The sequence below is a fragment of the Anomalospiza imberbis genome, chromosome 5, assembly GCF_031753505.1.
Source record: "Anomalospiza imberbis isolate Cuckoo-Finch-1a 21T00152 chromosome 5, ASM3175350v1, whole genome shotgun sequence".
Taxonomy (NCBI): Eukaryota; Metazoa; Chordata; class Aves; order Passeriformes; family Viduidae; genus Anomalospiza; species Anomalospiza imberbis.
Window position 1 is genome coordinate 24,552,266 of NC_089685.1, and position 19,934 is coordinate 24,572,199.

A 19,934-nucleotide genomic window follows, 5' to 3' on the forward strand; every position below is an offset into this window, starting at 1 on the left:
CAAAACAAATTTTCTCTTGCAGATATGGTACTCAACCTTTCAGCTTAGGCAGCTATATAGTCTCTCTCTTCTTGTGACAAGTAAAGCCCCATGTGTTGTGATTCCCTGTGAAGTTTGCCAAGTCTGCAGGTGCAGTACAGGCCATCAGACCATGTGTAATAGGGTCAGTGATCCTCAGAATGGTCTGCACAGCACAGCAGCTGCTGTGGAAACATCACACACACTGTTTCTGCAGGAAACAGGCACATTTGGTGGGTTGTTTGTTGCAGCTATTAACCCTGGAAAAATGGGTAGCAAAGGAAGTTCCTGCTAGCAGGACTATTCCTGCAACTTCCTTCCCACTTACCTCTTTTCATGAGCACTTCTGGTCCAGGCAGAATGAAGATGTGTGGTAGAGGCAGTCTGGTCCAGACCCTTGTCTTCTCTGGGGACATCCTGACCTTTCTAATCACACTTGGACTTGTGAGCGTGACTGTGAGGAAGTGAGTCTCTTGGAGAAATGGCAGCTGGATAACAGGACAGTGTATCCTGTTGTCTGTTTGCAGGTTCCTCAAGGGAAAGCAGGCTAGCTGATGAACTGTTTTGACCTGTCAGGACAGTCCAGATACCTTTGATGAAGAGCTCTTGATATCCTAGGGTTTAGCCATTTTAGACAACTAGAACATGTCAGGCATCTGCTTTTTAAAGATATACACACCCTCCGTCATCCTTGAGTAGTGACATCCTTTGGGTGTTCTAAGCTGTTTCTTACTGGAATTAATCTTTTTTATCTTGTCCTGCATACCCAAGGTTTGCTGTTGACAACCTTGTGCATGAACACATTTTAGTAAAATGCAGCACAGGTTATCTAGAAAGTAACTGAACAGAATTCCTTTCAGGCTAAGGAGCAAGCTAAAGAGATGATAAAGTTTTTCTACTTAAAATAAAAAGATATTAATGAAGTGCACCAATAACCAATCCTTCATCTCAGTTTACTTAATATTTTCATTAGTGATCTTGAAACAAAAAAATACTGATGAAATTTACTGAGGCAGAAAAAGTAAAAATATTGCCAATACAAAGAAGAATGAGGATATCATAGGGGAAGAATTATATGACTGTGATGACAGAATGGTCTAAATGGGAGGAATGTAATAGTACTGAGTGGAAGGTCATTCATTTAAATACTAATAACAGGAATGTCTGCAGCAAGCTGAGAACTCATTAACTGGAGATGACAGAAAAAGATCTGGTTATATTAGTTGTTCAGGGGATAACTATAAGCCATCAAAATGATGGGACTGCATAAAGAAGATAAATATAATCTTAGTATCCATCATGAGACTGATTTCCAAGAGACATGAGGAAATATCCCGTATGGGATTCACTGGGCATGAAACTCTTTGAATACTATAGACAAAACAAGGTGCCCACCCTTCAGAAAAACTAATTCAAAGCAGAAAAGGCACAGAGAGGTTCTTGCTGGAACATATCATTGCATGGGAAGTCTGTCTGAAGAATCATGGCCTGTCCAAATTAGCAAAGCAAAGTCTCAAGGGAGCTATGTTCACTCCCAGTAGTCACCTGGGGATGTTAAACAATGACAAATGTCTTAAAAGAACACAAAACAAAATAAAATTTGTCTACAAATGGAAATAAAAGATAAGCTTTTTGACAATAATTTGCGATCATTCAACTTTTTTAACATACTGCAAATAAATGTATTTGGGATGTGAAACCTAATTGATTTTAGACTAAGCATTATTGGCTCATGAACTAGATTATGTCATGATATGTTAAATGAACTCAATGTCCAGGAAACGCTTTCTAGTCCAGACTGGGCATTACCATTTTCAGCAGAATTCTCAAATTAAGGAAATTCTAGCTTTTGAAAATGGTTGGAACATTGTGCAACACTGATTGTGATGCAATCATGATCCTTACAGACTTGAATTTTACTGTAAGGCAAACACATCATGCAAAGATTAGCCAAAATGGAGAAATTCTTAAATAATATGTGATCGTGCAAGTGAACACTGTTGTGGCATAGACCTGTTCAGGGACTACAAATAAATAGGCACAGGCAATCGGTATTCATACATTTTATTATTGCATTCAGAATCCTTCTCTTGGAAGATATGGAAACGCTATTAGTTTAAGTCTTCCTTAAAATCACATGATATTTACCAACAGCTATCATGCTATAAGATTTGGAATACCACATAATTTCCTTTCATAGGGCAATGTCTTTCATGTAATGTTTTCCTTTATGAAATCCCCCAAGCTTGGCATTAGAGACTGCAAATTGTGATCAAAGCTGTCCATTTCTAGTCATCCATGCTGTTAATAAACCCTTAGTATTTGCTGCACAATCCTGCCCGCACAGCAGTTCAGACCCAAGAACTGAATATAGCAATCTTCTCTCGATGAGATCTCCATAGTACTTCCCTGGGACACTGTCAGCAAGCACAAGGTCACAGGCGCCTGTGAGGAGTATTCACTCAGGTAGTCCAGCTGAAGTTTGCTTTTATAATTGGTCTAAGCTTCAAAGTTAAGTATCTTTCAGGACTGAGCCCCATGAATGGAAATTCTCATGTTCCAGTCCTTGCACACAGGCATTGAAGATCCCATGACACTTTATACAAAAGGAAGAATGTTAACCCCAGTGTCCTTACCAAATGCTAACTTTGTTAATTACAGCCTGCTTTCTTCAATGCTCCTTGCAGTTTTAATTAGAAATTGTATTATTCTCTTCCTGTACTACATTGTCACTGGTTATTCTCAGTTAACCATTTGCTGTACTAAAGGTTGTTGATCTTTTGTTCAAAGCTGGCTGTTATTTTAGAAGTAGGAAAGATGGTGTATTATACTCTGCTATTTTTAATATTTCTGTTCATTCCTTATGAGCCTCTTACATTTAAATTCCCAAGTAAATATACATAAATATAAGTATCATGAATGCAAATTTGGAAATTATGTGACTTACAAGGACTTCTCAGAACAACACAGGTGTAAACCAATATGGCACCTGCAAGAGAAATGATTTGCTGGTACCTAGAAATTTTCATACTCAAATGTCTGTGTTTCCACATCTAAATTGAAAACAAGGACATGCTTTTGATATGGTGGAATCAACTGGATTTTTAAATAATTTTGGGAATCATCAAGTTTCACAGTGTTATAGAATTGTAAGATCATCATTGTATACATATTGTAGAATTGTGCCGTTTTATGTGATTTGTATGTTTAGTAATATTGAGTTGAATTTTTGTGAAATTATTATGTGTGTGTGTATATATATACTTATCTTTTAATGTAGGCCTGGAAGCTATTTGAAGCCTCAGTATTGCAAAAACTTCCCCTGCTTAATAGACACTATGAGAAATAAACTGCATTATGATGTATGGAGTTTTGGTACACATCCAAACAGCTAAATGAATTTTGACTAACAATTTATATAATATATTGTGCTATATATTTTGATTTTATAATTTGATAATTAGTTGCTTGCAGATGTTTACATTTCTAAAAGAACATCCTGTATTTTTCCTCATGTTGTATCAAAATCGGCCAATTTCTACTATAAGATTGCTCTCAGTGTTCAGTAACATTAGCAAAGAAATTCCTTGGAATTTTCTATGTTTGATATCAATGCAGATCAAATTCAGATAGAAAATTTCAACAAAATAATTTGACACATTTTTTGACTGTATATCATAAAAGTCTCTAGTAATCAGAAAAAAGCAATTAATTTTAAACAATGTCTTTCTTATGTGATTTTTAAGGAAGAGTTTATTTGGAAATTTTCACATTAGGAGCCCAGTGAGATTTCCTGAGAAGGTACACATGGGAAGCCTGCAACATTCACCCTTAATTTTCTTCATTGTCAAAAATAAGAGACAAAGATCATTCAGTTCATTTGGACACAATCAAATGTCCAAAACAGGTCACATTAATCACTCTCTTATTTCTTCACCTGATCCTGAATCCTGACATTGAGAATTATTCCTTGCACACTTATTCATAGCAGATTTTTTGTGCTGACTGTGAATGAAGACAGTGTGTCAAAGGGAGACCACCAGTGGCTGTATCCACAAAGCCACTTTTGTCATAGTGGCCATTGCAATATAATTGAGATTTCTACTAAATTCACAAAAGAAAGAGACAGAAGAGAGTGCAATTGACACTAACTTCCCATAACATTTCCTGTCACCTGCGTCAAGATGACAAGCCTGTAGTTCCTCCATCTTCCTTCTGGCCCACCTTGTAGATGGTCCACATTTACTCCAGTAACTGTGACCTTGTTAACTGTGACTCAGTTAGTCAGGACTTCTGGTAAATGACTCGAGATGGCTCCCTCAGGGCCCTCAGGTGCATCCTGTCTGGCCTCATGAACTTGTGTGTGTCTAAGTAGTATAGCAGGTCACTGACCATTTCCCTTGGATCACGAGCTCTTCATTCTGCTCTGTCTCCCAGGTCAGATGGCCGGGTACTCAAGTAGTACTACTTTTAAAGACTGAGGTAAAGAAGGCATTAAGTACTTCAGCCTTTTCCTCATCCTTTGTCACTGTATTTTCTCCTACATCCAATACAAGAAGGGATATTCTCCTCACCCCTCTTTTTGTTGCTGATGTGTTTGTAGAAACATTTTTTATTGTCTTTTACAGCAGTGGCCAGATTAAGTTCTAATTAGGTTTTGGGCCTTCTAATTTTCTCCCTGCATAGCCTCACAACACCGTTGCTGTCCTCTTGAGTTGCCTGTCTCCTCTTCAACCGTGCTTTTTTTTCCTTAGTTCCAGCCAAAGCTGGAACTTCAGCCAGGCCAGGCTAGTGTTCCTCACTGGCTCATCTTTTCACACATGAAGATGTCTTGATCCTGCTCCTTTAGCATTTCCTTCATGGTCTAGCATTCCTGGACTCCTTTCCCCTTCAGGACTGCCTCCCAAGGGAGTCTCTTAACCAATCTCCTAAAGAGGCCAAAGTCTACCCTCTGAAAGTCCAAGTCTTGCTGACCCGTCTCCTCACTTCCCCAAGACCCAAAAACTTTATTTTTTCATGATTGCTGTGCCCAAGGTGGCCTCCAAATGTCACATCTGTACAAGTGCTTGTCTTTTCACGAACAGCAGATCCATTGGTCACCTTCCCTAGCTGTTTTGCTCACCAGTTGTGTCAGGACGTTAGCTGTCACACATTCCAGGGATCTTCTGAACTGTTTCCTCTAGGCTGTTGTATTTCCAGAAAACCTCTGGTAAGTTGAAGTCCCCCTCAAGAACAAGGGCCAGCAATCGCAAGATTTCTCAGCTGCTTATAGAATATTTCAGTTGCCTCTTCATCCTGGTTGGGTGGTCTATAACAAAGTCCAAGTAGGAAAACTGCCTTGCTGGCCTTCCCCCTGATTCTTACCCATAAACATTCAAGCTTAGCATCCCCATCATTAAGCTCTAGACAATCAAAACACTCCCAAAAATACAGAGCTACCCCACTGTCTCTTCTTTCCTGCCCATCCCTTCTGGAGTAATGCTTATGTGAACCCTCCTAATTAGTGAGATGATGAGATTTTAGTCATCAGTAGTTGAATGACTTGGGTTTGGGCTTCATTTTTATCATCTCCATATGGAGTGGTGATTCTGTTTTCCTAATGGCTGGTAAATATCCTGAAAAGACAAGGGGAAGAATGCTGGAGAACATCTGCATGAAACAAGGGTGGAATGGTACATTTGGCAGAGACGCTCTGCAAAGAGAGTTAGACAAATTGGAGGTCTGGACAGTCACTGCATGAAGTTTAACAAAGACAAGTCTTGGATTCTGCACCTGGGATGGGTCAACCCTGCATGTATGTACAAAGTGAGGAATGAGATGGTGGAAAGCAATGCCACAGAAAGGGGCCTGAGGGTCCTGGTCAATGGCAAGTTGAACTTCAGTCAGCTGTGCTCTGGCAGCCAGGAGGGTCACCTGTGTCCTGGGGTGCATCAGGCACAGCATTGCCAGCCAGGTAAGGCAGGGGATTATTCAGCAGTTATAGGGAATTGTCTTCACCAACAGTGTAACTGAATTCAGCTGAAATGCCTGCCTGTAGTTTTAAGTTGAATTTACTCATGCTCTTTTGAACCATCACACAATTTTGAACCATGTTCAAAAGAGGTGCGTTGGCATTATTTTTTCTTTGCCAGCTAAACTGGTCAGTCATGAACTTTTCTCTTGGATTTGGATATTGTCATTTACATTCACACCTTTGTGAATAGACTTTAGAAATTTAACTATCTTTCAAGGATAAATTTGAATTTCTGTCTGAAAATTCAAACTAATCAATTAAGTATCTCATGTTTGTGTCAAGCTGTGGTTTACAAGCCTGTTTTTTTCATTAATTGCATTGATAATCTACTAGATTGAAGATTGCCACCATTGTCATGCAAATTATTGAACTTATGTGCACAGCTGTGTGAACTATGTAAAGAATGACAGATATGTATTTCTCATTTGTTAGATTATATTATTTTCAGTGCTCACAATTTCCTAGCATTTCACAAAAACAGTAGCCTAAATCATATAACAGCCTTGCCAAAGTCCTCTGGAACCTGGAGCTGTAGCAGTGTAGGAGTCACATTGACTCTCAATTTTTTATGTCATTCTATTTTCTTATCATTTGGATAAACCAAATTCATTTACATGAATGTAGGAAGTAATTAAATATAACGAGAGCTAATATGAGTTCACTCTTGTAATGTCGTTATCCTATCACTGGAACAAAGAAAATTCAAAGGTAAAACTGCAGTGAATTCTGTAATACTTGTCAGTTTACCCCTTGAATGAAACAAAGGTACATAATGTGAGAATGCTCCTAGCATTCAGATCCTGCATATTAAACATAGCTTGTTCTGAGTAATACTCATCTGAATTCCAAACATTCTTTATAAAAGTATTTTCATTGAGAGAACAAATGTATAAGCAGATTTTCAAAACTGACGTGGTGTTGTGATTTCTAATGGTATTCAAGAATTTTCAGTTTTCAAGTAATAAAGCTCTAGTTTAAAAATGACTATGTTATTATGGATGCTCAATAAGAATTCTGACTTCTTCATTTCATAGTATGTAATAGAACTGGGAGAATTTAACTCAAACTAGGTTGTCAGATGATCTAATAAAGTTATTAGTTAATTTAACAAAATCATTATTTAAAAATAAAGCTAATTTAAAATTTCAGTTTTAACATAAAATACAGGGAGCACTGCTATGGAACAGCTTCACACTGCTCAAGTAATTGGGAAAATTGTCTCCATTCAAAGTAATTTGTGAAGCTCAATGTCTCTACAAAAAGAGAAATTACAAGAGTCTGAAAAAAGCCGGTTCCCAGCAAACCTGTGCTTGGTGTCTTGATGACCTGCGTGGAAAATTCCAGGTTGTTTCAAGATCCATAGCGGATGGGCAAATCTGTAACAACACACTTTCTTGTCTATGAAAAACAATTTTCTTAAATAACTCCTAATTTCCTTCCATGCTTTGCTGTCTCAAGTCAGTGGTTGTATGCACTTTTTTTTTTTCACCCACTTTTTAATACTGTTTGAGTTTTTGGTGCTTTTCTTTTGTCTACTTTTGGATTTATTTTCTGTTATCTTGGCCATGTGGACCCAAACTTGAATGTTGACCACAAAAAACCCCCAACTACAATATATAACTAGGTCCCTGAATATATTGGTAGACCAGGCCCTGTATGAAGTACCAATTCAGAGTTTAGAGTTGTGGTTAAAAAATCATACTAGGGAGTATGGTCAAAATCAGTATGGTGAAGTTGACTTACAATGTAATGTATATTTGGCATCGCATGGCAACATTGGATTTAGAAAATACAATTTGGAAGCAATTCAAAAACAGACACTGTGGCTCATATCTTGCCATCACTGTAGATCTGAAGCCCACAAAAATGGCACCTGTAGAAAAATGGCAGACAGTGACTCTTTACTTTCAATTTTAGTTAATATTGGGTAACAGGAAACCTTTCCTTTAGATATATGTACATATACTCCTTCTAAAGAAAACCAGATTCATATCCAAAGATATTTGCTTCTTGAATGCATGTGATTTTTTAAAAATCTTTTTAAGTCTTTTACTTATTTTAATTTTTTTTTCTTATTCTTCTTTCCTTCCCTACCCCTCAAGCTATCTAGCAGCATTTTGGATATATATAACAGTGACCAGGGAATGGCACCAGCTAATATGGGTCTCACAAATCCTTCTTGCCCAGCTAATCTACCAGTAAAAAGGGAACTTACAGGTAAAAGAACACTGAGATTTTAGTATATAACTGCATAAGTGATGGTGTGTGTCTTAAAAGTTGAATTTATCCATTAAAAAGATATCCATAATTAAATTCCTGAAAATTTTTAGTTTGTGGTTTCATTTAAGGAAAAGAACAAAGATCAAGGTGAAATGTTTTCTTTCTGATCCTCTCTTTATAAATTCAGAAACCATGTTTGCCTCCTGTTTTTATGACCATAGTGCTTTTAAAAAAACCTTAATATTTTAGAAAACAGTATATTCTTCCACATGTTGGCTTCCGACTAACGATATAAATAAATTATCATCCATTAAATTTGTTCCAGGGTAGAACAAATAGTTCTTTTAAAATATACAATAAGGCTATTCAAGGTAAAGCTATATTAGTGGATTAAGAACTTTAAAAGTTATATTCAATTAATCCAAAGAATGCTAAAAATCATGTACAGTTTATTAATGTCACTCAGACGAAACAGTGAGTTTATTCAATATCTTACAAATCTGATTAACTCTTGAATTCTGGTATATAGAAAATCCAAATACACCTTAGTGTATTGTAAGTTGTATCCTGACGTAAAATACAGGAAATTGGAGAAAAATACCCCTCCACAGCATTTCTGCATTCTTAAATTTAAAAAAAAGTGCCATTAAAAAAATGTTAAGCAACCTGCCAAACTTGCTCAAAATTTAGTACTGGTAGAATAAATATTCGTCTATGATCTGTTCTAATAATAATAATAAAAAAGGATTGCAGTAAAAGGACTGGAAGTCTGGTCTTTGTGACAAGAAGCCATTTTCAAAAGATGAAAGGAGTACTGGAATTGCATTTTAAGGACTATTTTAATAAATGTTACTTTCTGTCAGAAGCAGATACAAGAGCAATGGCAAAGGAGAGACAAAAAAAGGATAACCACAATCTCAGTAAGTATATGTTCATCTTCCATCTCATTGAATGGAATGTATGGAGAATGCAAAACCATTATACATTAGCTACCACATCTCTGCTCTTCTTCTAGACCAGCATCTCAGCAGGCTTATCAAACTGGACTCAGACTGCAAGGAAAAATGACCATAAATCTTTCTTTCTTGAAATTAATTTCTGTCTCTGACTTTTGTCTTTCAAAATACTTTGCATATTGCAATTAATTTATTTCCATATAATCTCCTGCTATTATTTTTTCACAGTAGCACACTTTACTTGGTGTTTTCTCTAAGAATTACAGTGCAAAGCAGACAAGAAAGGATGCAGGTTATGAGAAAAACAACAGTGAAAATCCAGTCTTCATACCTTATTTACTGAAGCACCAAAGCAAAAGGCTGTATCTCTTTATGGGTGATGGGGTAGGAAAAAAAATTTACATCAGACAACTTCTAAGTGATTGCTAAGCTCTTAAGATATTGAAATTGTATGTCACCAGAGGAGATCAGTGCAGGACTTTGTGAGACTCACCAGTGTTCTGACTGCCACACAAGCCCCATAACCCCAGTCATCTGGGATGCACTTCTGTTTTCTATATGGATAACAATGCAGATATGTACAGATGATAGGAATGTTGGTTTTAGAGGAACAGTCTAAGAACAGTGAAATTCATGGTTCAGTGTCTAAATATTAGAATTACAAAAATAAAAACCATTTTATATAGAATAGAAAAAAACCCCATCAGCTTAATTACTGGGGATTGCCTATAAAATTACACAATTTTTCCCTCTAAAGCATAATTTGAAACAAAAAGGCTGCAGGATTCTTTTTGGAAAGTGTTGAATAAAGCAGTTAAAATTTTCAAGTTCTCCTTTCCAGTTCTTCCAACAGAAATAGTATGGGAGTTGTATTCAATGATCCTTGTGAATCACTTCCAACTTGAGATATTCTATGATTCTATGAATTTAAACCTAAATTAGTAATAAACCACTATTTATATATTTATTCTCTTGCTTCTGTCTTGTTTCTCTGGCTATTTGATTTCCAGTAACCAAAGAGGGATTTATGGCTTTACGTGCATGAAATTACATACCTGAAAGTATACATCCACTGACACAATGTGCTAGCAATCACTGTGGACAATATTCTGCTAATTAGAATTTCCAGAAGGCATTTATATCGGTCTGTAATTTTTTTGTGTGTTACAGGCAGACCAAGAAGATTTTTAGATGTATTGCTAGCGTGTAATCTCTGAAATGCCAAAGGAGCTGCTGTCTGTCTTGTTAGGGCAGAAATGGGGAGTTTTGCTGGACTAAGAAAAGGGGTGCCTAAGAGTTATCTGGAGCTACAAGGGGAAAGAGAGGCTTATCATAGATACATCAGGGATGCCAGGTCTTACTATTGCCTCCACTGTTTACTTTGGCTTATCGTAGCCCTTTCTGATCACAGAAGAAATGTCTGAGAACTTTTCCTCATCACTGGCAACTAAACTGAAGGCCACTGCAGACAGGCAGCACCTGTTTTGGCTTGGCACCAGGTGTATACTGCAGCGCTCAAAGGCTCTCTGGACATAGCTCTACTATCTAAAGGCTTGGACATAATAATGGATTGCATATAACAGCTTTATCAATGTGATTTACTCTTTTATGGGGATCAGGTTTCTTAGTGATGGTCTGAGAAATCAGTTTTTGAAAGTTGATTGGAATTATACAAACTTTCAATTTTCAGGTTGAATTAAGGCCTACATTTCACAGAAATGTTCTTGTACACTCTCATAACAAGGAGTAATAAAGGCACCAGAAAAAAGTTCCTTTTGAAAGACAGTATATTGCATGAAACCATGAAAAAGGATTTTGATTTAAGAAGTGGAACCCCTTCATGCAACAGACAGAGTTTAAAACTTCACTTAATGTTTCTTAACTTTGGGGTTTTTTGCTTCCAAACAAATAATGTTATATTATAATCCTGTCCATGTAGTTTGAAAAATAATTTTCTGATTTGGCGTATGTATAATTTGATTCTTGAAATATTACTAACAACTCAGGATATCTCTGGAAAGGTTACAGACACACATCAGGAAAGTTCTATTGTAACATGTTTCCAAGCTTAAAAATCTCCCTCCTAACTCATTGACACAACCACTGGAAGTTTCTTTTCTGGAAAAAATGCAAAAAATATAAAGAAAAAGTAATTCTGCAAGTTCACTTGTAAGGATATTTTTTTCTTTGCCTTGTTTTACAGCTAATGCTTAGTTGACTACTTTTTGATGAATATCTAACAGTTTTTCACAGTGTAAATATTAATTAAACAGCAGCTATTGTGCCATAGGACAATATGTATAGCATAGTTAAAGCACATTCTTCAATTTAGTTTGCCATGCCATTATTTTGCCAACACAACTGAAATATATCTTTTAAATTTTTCAGTTGCTCTGTGTTTTTTGTACACTGGGCTCTCCTACAAGATCCAGCACATTCATTCCAATGTGATGCAGGAGTTCACTAAACAGTACACTCAGGACAATTATAACCCTGTCTTCTGAATATGTGAATCATCACCAAAAAACCTGAGATGATTAAATTTTTTAAGCAAAATTCCTGTTTCTATAGAAAGCAAGACAAGATAATGCATCCCACCAAGGTAGAGTACTTCATCAGAATAAAGAATAACACTCAGGTTGTTCCTGGAGCTTGAATCTGCTAGGGAGGAAATACCTGGCTGCTGCACAAACCTAGGACCCTCACACAGACAGGAAGCAGCATTTTTATATGCAGGAAGAAGAGGATTAAAAGTGATCCAGGTGGTGGGCCTGAGAATGAAAGTGACATACTCATACAACTGCGAGAAGATTGAAGTCAGCCTTGGAAGACCCACTAGGATGCCCTTGACTGAGCACTTATAACTTAGCTCTACTGGGCTTTTTGTATTTATATTCAAAATTAGGCCATTAGACTTTAAGTGCACATGTCCAAACATGGAGCATGTGTCCATTCTGCCCATGTTCTAGGCTGGCTGGCTTGTCTGACAGAGTACAGTGGCATTGGTATATTGAGCCCAAGGTAAGGTCTTCCAAGATGCAAAGGACAGGAGAAAGAGCTCAGTGTGGTGTTAGTAATGGAGAAAAGCTGAATCCTGCTTATTTAATGAAATTTGGATTGAGTTAAAGTGGAGGCACTGGACAAAAGTGTGAGTTCATACCAGTAGAACAGCAATAGAGACTGCTGGTGTCTGACATCCAGCAGTACCTTAATGGGGCTACATTCTCACTGAATACACTTTCTGTGTCAAAATTATATATAAGTAATTCCCCAAAGCAATGAGATTTTCTCTGGACCTACCCACTAGAAAAATGTGAGGTTTTTTGAAGGAAAAACCAGCCTGGATACCAGTACAATGCTGGTAAAGTGAACTGAGAGCACACAGAGGGGGTACTAATTTTAAGAGATTTATTTTCTCTTTTTACTTCTAAATAAACTACAAAGTGAACCAAGATACCCTACATAGCTTGTCTTAGGAGAAGCATAAGTTTAAATCCAAAAAATATAGTTCATAGTCAAACCATGGTGTGTTTTTTTTTTTTTTTCATTTTCTCTATGTTTTAAAATTATCATAAATATTTTTTGTGCTGTCCATCACCAAAGAAAACAGATGTAGGGTGAAGTGGTTTTGGGACAAAATCTTAGTTTGTTTCAGTGAGAGGATACAGTTGTAGTTATGTACTCTCTGTGGGTTTAAATGCTGGTAATTGTAAATAAGGGATAGTGAAGCTGTTACCTTGTGATTTGTAACAGGAGTTCTGCCAAAATATAAATTGCTGGGTGAATTGTCTTGTATCCCCATTGGAGTCAACAGCAAGACTCCACTAAGCTTGTTCTGTGGGAGCATGGTGGAGAAAGAATATATAAATGTCAGAAAAAAGAAATGTTAGCTCACATTTAGACAATATGTGACTATTTCATTCTCTAGAAATCTGATTGTAAATGGGGGAAAAACCCTGTAGTTAAGGTAAGATACAGATGGTACTAATGATAGAGTTTCTCTTGAGAGTAAGTCAGAGACAGGTAGGAGCTCATGTTGGGACTGCTATTTGAGAAATATTTTTTTCTGTATATTGAGAACATGTTTTTAACTGATTAAAATGTTTTATGTGTAATTTCTCCAAAAATATTTCACCATAAAAATAGTAAATGTTTCTTTTTAACAGTTGAGAGAAGAAGAAGGTATAATATTAATTACCGAATCAAGGAGCTTGGCACACTCATCCCCAAGTCTAATGATCCGTGAGTTCAACTGTCTTTCGTATAATAATGTTTATAGTATTAATACAGGAGAAAAGTGACAGTTGTGTATACTGGCTATAGGATTGAGAAATGGGATACAAAATCTTCCATACCAGGTCACTGGTTCAGATCAGGCTGTTGAAGTAACAAACAGATTTTAACAGATTTTTTGTGCCTGTTGAAAAACTTATATGAAAGCATAATAATATGAAAGCAGTTTCAGGGTGTTTAAGAGAAACTGCCACTTAAAGGGGAAACAAACAAGCAAATAAAGATAAGCCAAACCACAGAAAGTCCATCTCTCTGTCCCTGAGCACAATTGTGTGGTGTCTCTGGAGAAGGAAGTAGTGGTGCTTTCAGCTCTTGCCACGGCCCTCTAGTGGGATAACACAAAATTTATGTTGTCACTGTCTGCCCTCTGACTAAGAGAAAAAAAAATCAATTTGAGAGTCTGTAGACTGCGCATTTTTCAAAAGTTCTCAACTCAGTGCAGGGAAAGCACCAGTCCTAAAATGCAAGGATAAAAGTAATAATTGCTATAATTGCTATAATAATATCATTTTATACTAATGCATATACTTACAGAAGCACAAAATGCATATTGCTCGAACTATATGTGCATTCCCATAAAGCTTATATTTGTCATCAACAGGAAAAAAGCTGTCTTGGAGAAAAGCCCATTGCAGGATTAACAATAACAATTCAGAATGATTTTTAATGCAGAACTTTAGCCTTAGATTTCTCTTGTTGCTCAGGGAAGACTTAAGACAATGAACCAGCATGATTGCATAAAATTAATTACACAGATTTTGTCTTTATCATTTGCATGTCAATACAGATGTGCATGATACTTCAAATGAAAACATCTATTGATATTTCAGCTTTTTTAACCTTAGGACTGAGAAACTTTTGATTACATTAAGGATTTCTGCAAAAATACCAAGCTGTGTGAGACTTACACAGGTAGAAGGTTGGCTTTATTTGAAATGAAGCCACCAGAGAGAAAGTTAACATACTGCATCCATTTTAGAGAATTCACAAACTCAGCTCCTTCTGTAGCATCCACCAAAGATTGGATAAATGGGCATGGTTTTTTATTATGAATATGAAATTAAGTGTTAAAGGTGAATTAAAGTAAAAGGCACTCTAAGTAACTAAATAAACTTTTGGACATGTGGTCCATTGCAAGCAGAAACTGATAGAAGTGTTTTAATTTTGCTGATGCATCTTTCAGTATTCAATACCATTTGGGCAAGTAATTGAAAGATTTCTCAGAAAAACAGTGGATGGCACTGTTGGTTTGCAGCTATAAAGCAAAAATAGAAACTGGTTATATTGCAATTAGAGATGGGCATGGCGTACAAATTCCAGTTGCACTTTTTGATTGCCTATAAAGGTGTTTCACTTACATGCTTTGGTCTGGATTCAGGCTGACTTTGTGAACTTAATCAAAACATTAATACCTAGAGTAATCATTTAAGCTATTCTTAAAATTATTTACCTGGACCTGCAGTTTTGCTCCACTAAGTGGATGATGGACTTCACCCTCAGTTTTTGGTGTTGTTGCCTGATGAAAAATTTCAGGTGTATATTCTGAAATCATTGCCTTGTCTTGTTTTACTTTGCAAACCCATGACTGAGTTCAGCAGTGTGACCCAGAGTGGTTTATGTTTACAAAAGCACAAGGTGAAGTGAAGTATCTCACATTCTGAAGACTGCTGTTTTCAAAAGGCTGATAATCAGTACTCCTTTGGAAAGCTGGCCTACTAAAAAGCTTTTAAGTTGGTGCTAAGAAAAAAAAGGCATCAAAATTTGCAGGGCTTTTGAAAAACCAGTTTGCAACTCAATTTTGCTATAGCTTAGTGCAAGGATAAATTAATTCAAAGAAGTGCAAGCACTTTTTTTTTTTTTGTATTTGTATTTTTAGGCAGAAATACATTAATTTGAACATGTTTTTTTGGCTGAGCAGATCAAAATTATTATTACCTTTGGTATGGTCTTGTTTTGCCAAATCATAACTCAGCATCCTTATTCTCTCTTTCAGTTCTTGCTTTTTACTTCATAACACCTTATTGTGCCCCCAGTCTGCCCCCTCTTCTTTGAAAGAAAGAGATTTATCATGGCTTACAATACTGTATCTGTAACATTTTATCACACATAACATTTTTGCCTCATATTGATTTTAGAAGATTCTTCTTATAGTGGAAACTTAGTTGTAAAAGGAGGAAGCTTTCTGATGCTTAGACTAATGACAGTGAAGAAAATCAGCCTCTGCATTGAAGAGCACATACAACTATAAATAAGCCATTGTGGTTAGCATGCCTGTCCCAGATGGCTTGCTTCAAGAAGATTACATTCAGAATCAGAAACAGAAAAGGACATTTTTTTTCCATTTGGAAACCTTTTGTGATTTATATTTCTTAGAAGTGCTGTGTGGGGTTTTTACTTCACTTTTGTTTTGTTGGTTATGTAGTGAACTTGTTTGGCTCCTGCAGAGCTTCTGCAAGGACTTTCTTTTGACTGGATTAAAGCCCTATTCTTTTCACTTTTTTCTTTTTTTCTAATTTAATGATGAAAAGTGTGGATTACATTACATAAATGAATGGGTATTTTAAGTTCACTTCATCAGCATTAGAAAATGAAGATAAGTGTAAGTTACAAAGAACTATGACTCTTTTGTTTAACTTTCAATGCTTAGATATCCAAGTGCTAGATGATTCAGAAATGCAAATCAGTTTTAAAGAACAAAATTCAAAAATAGAATTTAAAAATGCCAGAAATACTCAGTCATATTTTGCTGGAAAACTGCTCCTTTAGTTATACCTCTCTTTCTTTTTGTGTTCAATCTTTCAGAATCCAACTTTTAGGTGGTTAACAGGATTCCTTATTGTGATGGAATCTGGCAATGCCTACACAAGAACAGTTCAGTGGTAGTCAGACTTAAATTGCCAGAAAGCTAAATGAGAAAAAAGAAATTCTAGTAATGTTACAGAACTGGAATGTTAAGAGAACTGCTGAGGATTTGGGCAGAAGCAGTGGGTTGCTCTCACTCTTTCCTTTCTGCTCTCTGCATCTACCTGTACCTGACCTCTGTGATGTCTGTGGATAGACCCTCTAGCAGCCAGCACAGACACTTTTCTTGCAAAGGAAAAGCTTGGGTATACTCATGCTGTTATAAAGTGGAAACTTGCTGCCTCTTTCAGAATAAAACACTTCACAATTGTGCAAGTCCTCAAAACAAGTACAAAGTCCTTCCAAGTACTTTGAGCAAATTTCTTTAGTTTAAAGCTAATTTCTCAGAAACAGGGAAAGAAATGATCTGTAAACACACTTTCAGCTTTGCAAATTTACTTGTTATTAGTAACTGGCCTGTGTCTGGCAAACTCTGTAACTATCACACTGTCTCAAACACTGCTTTTATTAATTAGTTCTAATCTTAGATGACCAAACGCTCCCATCCTTCCTACAGGAGTTCAGCTTCTGTAAACTAGTGAAGCTCCTTTGACTTCAAGAAAGTTAAATTAATTGAATGAGCTGAAGATCAGTCTCTTTTCCATGTTTCGTCTCTCCAATATAGGAAGCTCTACTTGGTGAGAGTTACATGTTTTGTTCTGGCATTTGAGTTTTGCAGAGAGATTCAGATGATAAAGTTAAGAGGAGACAAGATTCAGAGGCTAATAAAACATGTGGTTTTAGGTTTTTTTTTATTTTTCCATAAAAATCCTGTTATTTTTGGTAAGCCTCTGTTAGTTAAACTCACTAACGCATCTTTGGATTGCTAGAAATTTCAAATTACTCTACCACGTGGACACACAGGAACAAAGAAGCAATCCTCCTTTGCAGAGGCCATTTCTGATGACCAGACTGGCAAAACATCTTACTGCTCTCAAATGACTTGGCTTGGATGTAAAATTTCCCAGGTATTTCAGTATTCATGGGATGATGCCATGCATGCATTTAATAAAAATCAAGTCTAAGAAAAACAAATGCCAAAAAAAAAAAACCAACCAAAAAACCCCAAAAACAAAAACAAAAAACCCAGACCAAAGCAAATTAATAGAACTGAAAGGTCAAAATGAAGGAAAGAATTCTTGCCATATCTGAAAAGCAGTAAGTCTATAGCTAAGTTTTTAGAATCAAAACAGTTAAGAATGCAAGTATTTTGTCTGTTTTCACACAGAAACTTCCAATTAAATAAGTAACAACTGCTAATGATTCCTCAATTTTTAAAGGTTCTAAAAATGTGTTTGTAGGACTTTTCATTTCAGTTTTTATCTCTAAATGCAATCTACAAATCCTTAAAAAGCAAAAACTACAATTTCCTAGTGGCATTTTTATAACTTTTCAGGTAGTTTTATTTACACCCAGTTTAGAATTCATTCTTTTCAGAGAAATAACAGAAACCAAATAACCGATCAGAAAATTGCTGAATTCTTCTTATGCACTTCTTGTACTTTGAGTTAATCCCTTTACAAATGTTCAGTTGTTTTTTCTTCCCATCATAGACGAATCTGCTTGGTATGTAGAGCTAGATGCACTTCAGACTATTGGTATGCAGGAATCTCACCTATACCAGCCCAAATTTGCATTCATCCTCACCAGTTGCATTGTTGCTTTTCCAGCCCTGCACATCTGCATAGAGCCTCTGCTGCTCTGCAGCTCTGTCCTGTGACTGCTGTGTGGTGTTCTGGGCTACAATGAATGAAGAGTGCCTGTGATAAAGAATCAGCACAGACACCTTCAGGATTTTCCTTAGATCCTGGTAAAGAGGCACATGAACTGAAATTCACGTTGACTTCTAAGGTCACCAGCTGTTCCTTTGCTGTGTTGCCTTCAGACACTGGAAGGTTCATCTTCAATATTCTTCATTTAATAAGACACCAACCAGTATATGTACATACGACAGGTGATGTAGAACCATATGTGGGGTATGCACACATGCACAGACACATACACATGTGTGCACAGGTTAAAGAACAGTCTCTCAAATAACAATAGTAACCACTGCATTTTTGTCCTGTCTCCATTAGAGTTTTGCCTCTCAGATCTGTAAATATTACCACAAGAGATATCTATCCATATGTATCTCATGCAAAAGCTGACCAGGTCCATCTCTCTGGCAATTTGAATCCAATTAGTCTTTCAGTGAAGATTTATTTAAAACCAGGAAAAAAAATTACCATAGAAATAAAAACTAAAACTATCAAGGAAACATGAACCAAAAGTAAGCCATATTACAAGATGATATTCAATGTAACAGGAATGAATTTCATCAAAAAATATTCCAAATACAGTCATGAATATGTGGCTTATTCATATGTCAATCAGAAAATTCAACAAAAAATATTTTTTGTGACTTTGAATTAATAAAATTTTATAACTGACATGAAATTTTTTGTGAAAAAAATATTAAATATTTTCAAAATATGTGATATATTGAAATGTTTCTGCTGCTGTTACATTTCCTGAATTATTTCAATTTTTCCATCTATGGATTTATTTCTAACTTCATAGTACTATATCTTTAGGTTCAGACCATCAGTTTAAACCTTAGTTTTGTTTTTAGCACTTATTAGAGACTAACCTCCTTGTCGAGGCAGATTGTGTTCCTCCATATAGCATATATAGCTCTCATCTGAAATGGGAGATAAATAAACTTTATTTTATTTATCTTCTTTATTCATGAGTGGTCTGGCATAGACAGACAGACTTTCCTGCCTTTCAAACTCCACTGCAATTTAGTCATAAACAGGGACCTCTCAGTATTTTACCTAACTTTCCAAAGAACTGTGAATAAAATGAAACTGTGGCATGGTGATGGCAGTCAAAGATTGTCCAGAAAATATGCATACCAAAAGCTTCCTTAACCTTTACAGTTTGAACATAGGTAAGCCATTTGAGAGGAGAAAGTCCTCTCCTAGAAGGGAGCCCATGGGATGCTGGCAAGAAATTCTGTCCTCCCACCTGCTCAAGAGGGACAGGGACAGGAGGGAGAAGGCAGAGGAGCTGCCAAGAGATGATTCAACCATCATAGGGTGCCACCATGCCACCCTGAAGTCCCCTGGCTTCACCTGCCCGGCAGAGGCACGGTCAGCTGCAGGGAGCACTCCCCTGTGTCTTGAGGAGAGTCAGGGAGCGGCTAAGACAGAGCGCTTTGCTGTCTGCCTTGTATGGAGGAGAGGTGGAGTCCGAGGAGGTAATGGGGGAGTCGACTCAAGGCTGGGAAAAGTCTCAGGTTTAATCCGAGCTCTGAGGAGCTCCGAATTCCAGAGTATCCAACAGCCAAGAGTGGCCTCGAGGCTCTTGCAACATCTCAAATACGGGGGCGGTAACCAGGGGGAAGGGACGCCCATTAACCAGTGGGGGGATTTGGGGGAGTGGAAGGCAGAAGGACAGACAGACACACAAACCGATGGGGGAAGTTCAAGGAAGGCACCCCTGGCCCTCGTCTAATCAATCGACGCCCGTGGAGGAAGATTCTGGGA

General features: G+C 36.8%; 1 protein-coding gene across 3 annotated transcripts in view; it reads left to right on the plus strand.

Moving 5' to 3' along the window:
• Window positions 1-19,934, plus strand: part of TFEC (transcription factor EC) — a 127,727-nt gene that overhangs the window by 102,921 nt on the left and 4,872 nt on the right. For 2 of the 3 annotated variants that reach the window (XM_068189921.1, XM_068189922.1), the window contains 3 exons: window positions 8,134-8,248; window positions 9,115-9,171; window positions 13,374-13,449. In XM_068189921.1, coding sequence (XP_068046022.1) covers window positions 8,134-8,248; window positions 9,115-9,171; window positions 13,374-13,449 — 248 coding nt within the window. The remainder of the gene's footprint in view (window positions 1-8,133; window positions 8,249-9,114; window positions 9,172-13,373; window positions 13,450-19,934) is intronic. The other variant, XM_068189923.1, reaches the window with a different exon arrangement.